This window comes from Elaeis guineensis, chromosome 4 (assembly GCF_000442705.2).
Source record: "Elaeis guineensis isolate ETL-2024a chromosome 4, EG11, whole genome shotgun sequence".
NCBI lineage: Eukaryota > Viridiplantae > Streptophyta > Magnoliopsida > Arecales > Arecaceae > Elaeis > Elaeis guineensis.
The window spans coordinates 45,312,438-45,319,802 of NC_025996.2; the positions used below are offsets into that span (position 1 = coordinate 45,312,438).

The 7,365-nt window shown below is 40.6% G+C and overlaps 1 protein-coding gene across 1 annotated transcript; it reads right to left on the bottom strand.

Annotated features, from left to right (window-relative positions):
• Window positions 1-1,467: 1,467 nt before the first annotated feature.
• LOC140857336 (protein AGENET DOMAIN (AGD)-CONTAINING P1-like) lies at window positions 1,468-2,358 on the bottom strand. Its single transcript, XM_073256127.1, has 4 exons — window positions 1,885-2,358; window positions 1,805-1,827; window positions 1,628-1,646; window positions 1,468-1,506 (listed from the first exon to the last, which is right to left on the bottom strand). The coding sequence occupies exons 1-4, from the start codon at window positions 2,356-2,358 to the stop codon at window positions 1,468-1,470; spliced, it is 555 nt and encodes a 184-aa protein (XP_073112228.1).
• Window positions 2,359-7,365: the final 5,007 nt, after the last annotated feature.

Here is a 7,365-nt window from a genome sequence, read left to right on the forward strand (position 1 = left end):
GAGTTGATTACTCTAGATACCACCCATACTGAGATAAAGTGGATTAAAAGTCTTATCTCATACCTATTTTTAATACCTAAGCCAGTTCTGACTATATCAATCCATTATGATAATAAGACCATAATTGAACTGACTAATCAAAAAAATACTAATAAAAAGATGAACCAGCATATCCAAATTTATCATAATAGATTTGTAAGACAACTCAAAAAAAAATATCATTTCCTTGAAATTTGTCGTCTGAGAAAAACTTGACAGATCAATTAACCAAGAATTTGTTCAAAAATAGAGTCCTAGAATCATCGAGGGGATAGAGCTTAAGCCCACTATGTGGTCACCAACAGTGGATACCCAACCTCTATGATTGGAGATCCCATGAATGAGGTTCAATGTGATAAAAATGAAGCTGATTGAGTGATCGTGCCAGCGCACATTATCGGAGTATATCTCCTCCCATCCCTATGATGAGTGTTCTTATCAGTCACAAAGTAATTTATAAAAGATAAGCTAAGCTCTTAATGAATCTAAGAAAGAAAATTTGCAGGGTGTTAGATCACAAATATTTTTGGAGGACTTATCTATGTGAGAATTGTTGTATAAGCCGTGACTATGGATTTGGGCTAATCCTAACAAAATTCTCATAAAATAATAAGGTACCAAGTGCAAGGCTTTAACTGATGCTGATCGCATAAAGACCCATTTGATCCGTACTATGTGTATGATAAGTTGAAGTATGAGTTAAAGGATCTAATTTAAGATCTAATCCACTATGATTCCTTTAGATGGATCCTATCAACACTAAGTAAAGTTCAAGTCTAGAGAATACCTCACCTATTGCATAGTATAAGATGCCTAAATATTAATCTTTATGATTTTCAAAATTTAAATCTTTTGTAGGGAATTGTAGAGTTTTATTTAAAATAAAATAAGATTTAAATATTTCTTATCTCTAATTTTTAGTTATTTAAAAATGTTAAAACTCTATTTTTAACTTTAACGACTCTTTCCAAAAAAATACGATTCTTCGGAAGAAAACGTTAGTTTTTGAAAAAAAAAAAAATATGATATTTTTGAAACATCTTCGAAACCCGCCTCTTTAGTAATCCGAACATAGTCTATTTGATCCAACTGTTTTAAAAATAATAAAAATCCTATCTTTTCTTATGTTCTATCTCTCTCTATTTCTTTCTGGGAGAGAGACCATCTTTCTCCTTTTTTTTTTGTACTCATTTTTCTGGGTCAGCCTCTCCAACGATCGTACTCGTTAGACGATGATCGGAGTAAGCCAGATCGTTGTACCTTAAAGATGAGATCGCCGAAGACCCGTACATAAGGGGCAAATCACATTCTTGGGGCAGCATTTCACACGTCTTGATTCAGACAATGTCTTCTCAACCATTTTCTTATTTTAGTACTTTATTTTTTTATAAAACCATCTTGGAATCATATGAACAGCAATAACAATTTCTAGATGTTTTGATCAATTTTTACCAATAGATTCAAATGCTACAACAAAACCACAGAAAACATATAGCATTCAAACGCATTTCCCATGCAATCAAAAGTTAATGGGAAAGATATGGATTAATGCATCAAGCAAAATAACTGAGCAGCATCGCTGCAGTACCTTAATGGCCCTTTTCCTTCTGTCCATGCATTAAGTATCATAAAACAGCAAGGATGGGAATTTTAGACGTTTCCCGAATACGGATCATAACATACCAAAGGTGGGAACTTTATACGTTTCCCAGTTCCGTATCACTAACTATAGAATCAGAACTTACCAAAGATGGTAACTTCATACCTTTCCAAGTCCCATTTCGTTGACTGCAGTTTCAAAACGTTCCAAAGATGGCAACATTTTATAAACGTCAAGACGTTTACCTGGTCTCGAGCGACGATCCATCGTCCACGTACCCATTCCAGCAGCGGCCGGATCTCCGACGGCCGGAAGTCCATCACCTCTCTTGTGTTGGGGAAGGACACGGTAAACCTCCCAGAATCCTCTCCATGAAGCTTGGACACCACCCCTGCCCACCACCCATCATTGTGAAAAACCTCGACGCGCTGCAATACCTGATAACGAGTGGGGGAGAGCGCCGGCGGAGGCGGCGGGCGGACGTGGGACCGGCAGACGATCTCGTGGAGGGGCTCGGATGGATCCGCATCGGAAACAAGAGAGACATACTCGACGGAGTAGTGGCGGCGGGGGAGGGATCGGACGACCGTGGCCTCATACCATGCTCCGCGGAATCCCTCGTCGTCGCTGCGTACCTCGACTTTGGCCCCAGCGCCGAAGCCCCCGCCGCTGGTCCTCCCACCGCTCGAAGATTCTCCTCCTCTCCGAGTCCGTGCCATTAGGTTTAGGGTTAGGGTTTGGGACGGGATTTTTTTTTTTGGCGGGAACGGAAGAGGTAAAGACCTGGAAGAGGTGAGGTGAGGTGAGGTGAGGTAGGGGGGCGAAATGGTACTCTTTTATATGGTCTTTTATAAAAGAACTGGGAAACATCTTTACATTCCAAAAAAAAGAAAAAAGAAGACTGTTTAGAAGATTTTATTCTTAGCAGATCAGCAATCAGTTAAATATCATCATTTTTTATTTTTTTTATTAAAAATATTCTATAATTTAGACTCTACTTTTTTTATTATTTTTAAAAAAATAATTATTTTATTACTTTCTTCCACCTTAGTCTTGTTGCCTTATCATCCTCCATAGGTGTATACTATTTTTTTATTTTATCATAAAAAATTCATCATCAAATAAAATTTTTAAAATAAAAAAAATAATTTTAACATCAAAATTAATTTTAATAATAATTTTATAATTTATTATTAAAATTTATATTTTTAATGATGATATTTTAAAATAATCACCACAAATATATACCTGTTGGTGCAAAAATCCGCTTGCGCCGGAGAAGCTGGAGTCGAGGAAGTCGCGGTCGCCGCCGGGACCTGCAAAGGAAGTCTAAACCGGAGGTTGGGTTGCTCCGGCAAGACCCTCCGACGCTCAAGTCAGTTCTCTGCCTCAACAAGAATGGAGTGCTCGAACGGAGAATTTAGCAGAGTTTTTAGATAAAAAAGACGAGAGTTTAGAGAATAACGTATCTGGGGTCTCCCTTTTTATAGGCGGAGGGTGCCACAGACTGATAGCGACGTTCGTAACCGTCTGGTAGTGGACCGCCCATAGTCAGGAGGAATTTATTGCAAAGGGTAGTGGAGCGGAATTGTGGCTATCGCCGTAGCTCGCCACGTGGAATCAGTTGCGAGGAGTGGAGCGGCATCCGCTGTCGTGACTCATCTGGGGGTAGTGAAATTACACAGGATCCGTCGCAGGGAGTGGAGCAGAATCATGGCCGTTAATATAGCCTGTCAGGGAGTGATGAGGTCGCGTAGGGTCCGCCGCAGGAAGTGGAGCAGAGTCATGGCCGTTATTGTGGCCCGCCAGTGGGTCCAGAATTGTCGGTCGGAGCTTGGTTGGGGTCGGTAGCGAGGTTCGGCACCCGTAGAAGTCCAGACGAAGTCTACTCGCAGTTGGGGTCGTGGGCAGAGTCCGGCTCCCGCAGGAGTCCGGACGGAGCCTTTCTGCAATTAAAGTCAAAAACGAAGTCCGGCTCTCGTAGAAGTCCGGAATCTTACCGGCAGTTGAAGTCGGCGGCGGAGCCCGGCTCCCGTGGGAGTCCGGACGGAGTCCCTCCTGAGGTTGGAGCCATGGACAGCCCGGCTTCCGTAGAAGTCCGGGCGGAATCCTTCTGCAGTTTAAGTTGGTGACGGAGCCCGGCTCCCGTAGGAGTCCGGGAGATTAATTTAGGCTTAACTAATTACTTATGAAAAATATATATCAAAAGCTTGATGAATGAGGAGAGAGACTTTAGTTTGAGATTAATTGCTTAAAACAAGAATGCAAGGATATAATGGAGAATTAAAGAGAAACAATAAAGCATGCCACAAACACAAGGATTTATAGTGGTTCGATGCCAACCTTGCACCTACATCCACTCCCCAAGCTTCTACTTGGGAATTCCAATCCACTATACTTTGTATTCAACCCGAATACAAACGTCGGAACCTCCGACACTAGCTATTCCAAGCTAGTCCACTTATTTTTCGGGTACAAGCCGATCCAATACACTCCGATTTCAGGTTCGGATCAACCTTCCCTTGTTTTGGAAACCCTCCAAAACAAAACAATTACTCACAAGATAAAATCAGTTTAGAGCACAAATAAGTACAAGAATAGCTCCTTAAATGAGCGAGTATAACAATAAATACGCTTTACTCAAAAGAAGAAGCCCTTCATTGATTTTCTCAAAATGGATGAGAAAAGGAATAAATGCTTGAGGAGTTGGTGAGCTTTGATTGAAGGCTTCTTGAAGGCTTTAAATGAGCTCTTGAATGAGGTTGAGAAGTTGGCTTGAGAAACCCTCTCTTGAATGTACTTGAATGCCCTCTTGAATGCTCTTTCTTTTCTCTTTTCAAATCTCTTGAATGCCTCTTGGATATTTGGATGTCTCTTCTTGTTGTTTTCCACCTTTTGAAACCTTTTATAGCCTTAAGAAACAAAGGAAAACAAACTAGGCAGAAAAAGAGCCGTTAGAGCACAAAAGGTGAGCATTAAAAGCAACTAAATCTGGCAAAAAACTAGCCGTTACAGGCAAATCCCGTCGCAGGGGTCGACTCATGAGTCGACTCATGCTTCAGGGGTCGACTCATGAGTCGACCTCTGATGCAACATCCAGAAAATCAAGTTTCTGGAAATTTTGGCCCACACTAACAGAGGTCGACTCATGAGTCGACTCATGCCTTGTGGGTCGACTCATGAGTCGACTCACAAGCCGTGCCAAGCCAAAAAAGGTCGCGTGCCAACAGGATTTTAGCGTGCCAATCAGCTCATTGTGCCATGAGTTGACTCATGAGTCGACTCATGCACTTCAAACCTTCATAACTTCAAAAATATAAGTCCAAAAATAATGAAATCTTCACCAATAGATTACAAATCATTTGTTCTACAAGATGATACTATCAAATCAGAGTTTTGATAAAATTACGATTTTGCCCCTGTAGAGCATAAGGACTTTTTCAAAAATAAAAAAATTTGTATCCCTTCAAACTGTTTTGTAATCATCAAAATCAATCTAGGAGCAACAATCTCCCCCTTTTTGATGATGGCAAAACATTTGAACAAAAGCATTTATATGAATCATGAATTTCAAAAGATTGCATTTTAGGTGCATATGCTTGAAAAGAGTATGATTCTTTTGGCATGTGATACAAATGGTTATATGCATAAATAGTTTGTCCATTTGCTTAAAGATTGGAAGATATGCTCATTGGATAATTGTTTTGGTGTTAGAGCAAAAAATTTGATTTTATTATCAGAGCAAACTGCATTTTGAAAAATTTTCTCAATTCTCAAAACTAGTCATGTGTGCCAAAGCATATTGAATAGTTGATTTGGAAAGAGTATTAGAGCATTTAAGTTTAAGATGTATCAGAGCAAGAGAAATGAAAATCTTGCAATGTATCAGTGTAGGGAAGACAATTTTACAATGTATCAGAGAAAAATTTAGCAATGTATCAGAGTAGTAAAAACAGTTTTTCAATGTATCAGAGCAATGTATTCAATATATCAGAGTAGGTTGGAGCCTATCAGAGCATATCCAAATGTTTACAGCAAATCAGAGTATAAGTAATTTTAAAAGGTACTTATTTGCAGTATACTTGGGATTTGTACTTAAAATTTTCAATTTATTAATTTTTCATAATCATAATTTGTAGTTTTTGCTTTTGATGGATTTCTTTTCTCATAATCATAATTTGTAGTTTTTGCTTTTGATGGATTTCTTTTTGTTTAATTTCTCCCCCTTTTTGACATCATCATACAAGGTTAACTCCTCCTTTTTCTGAAGCATTCTTTAATTTCTTCTTCTGTAGAGTTTACTCCCCCTTAATGTAGCAACTATTAACAGCAATCATAAGATGATAATACCACAAAGAGAAGACAATATTCCACAAAGGAGAAATATATAACCAAAGTATGATAAACATCATTACAAAAGAAAAAAAGATGATATCATAAAACCATAATTGTTTCAGTACATAGATCATAACATACAAAGCCAACTAGCACATGTCAATACATGGCCCCAAAATACAGATCCTAGAAAGGACAAAACACTAACACCTAGGATCTAGAAATGATCAAGATAAGTCAATGATCGGAATCATCAGAAATGTGATAAGGAGCAGATAGATCTGAATCAGAAGTGCGTCCTCTACCCCGTCTGCCTCTGGCACGAGTGGAAGTACTGGTACGAGCAGGCGAGCGGGAGGAACTGGGTGGCTGAGAACGCTGAGAAGCTAGGGACTGAACAGAAAGGGTAAGTCTGATGGAATCAAGTACAGTCAGTGCCCTGGAAACAGCCTGAAGAAGAGCAGTGAACTGGGTAGTCGCATAGTCACTCGATCCTCTGATCTCCTTCCTTAGTAACTCATAACCGCCCTCAAGAGCTCCTCTAAGTCTGCCAGCCTCTGCAGTGAGATCAGTGACCTCAATCGAAGACTCCTGTGGCTGAGGATGGGCCAAGTCAAAGACTTGCCCCTGCAAGTCAAGGACTCTGCCAGTCAATCTCAAAATAGAGTCCTCAAGCTGCTGAATCCGGATGGACTGATCTGTCATCATCTGATACACTGTGGAGATGTGGGGAGTCAAAGTCTGATCAGAAGAAGTAACCCCTGGTGCAAATGTAGTACTGCTCCACTGACTAGACAATAATGAAGCCACACGCTGTGAAATCCGCTCAATCTGATCATCAGACAGTGTGAACTCTGACGGAGGTGCTCTGCTCTCTGGCTGATGCACTGGTGTGGGCATCCTGGTAAACTCTGAAGGGCCAGCCTCTGGATCCGAAAAGAACTGTATATCTGGTGAAGCTGCCCTGAAGTCATGAATAGGAGATGATGGACCTTCTTCTTCTTCAGCTCTGACTTCAGTTCTGTCTCCAGCTGTCTCCTCAGCTCTCTCCTCTGCTCTCTCCTCAGCTCTCTCCTCAGCTCCCCTGATCCAACCACCACCAGTCTTTGTGAAACCCATTCGGTGCAAGGTGTGTAGGTTGAAAGTGTCAACATGAGATAGCTTAGTAGGAGCCTCCCCCTCACAGCTAACACAAAACCTCCTAAATACTCTAGTCAGGGCCATACCAAAAGGCAAATGTGCCTTAGATCTGTTCAGAGTTTCTCTCATGGCCTCAATCATAAGTGCCGGGAGGTTTAGAGGGGTCTGTGTGATAATGTGAAACATAATACATATATCCCTGCCAGACAGTAGATCGTGCCTACCACTCCTAGGGAAGAAGAGTTTGGTGA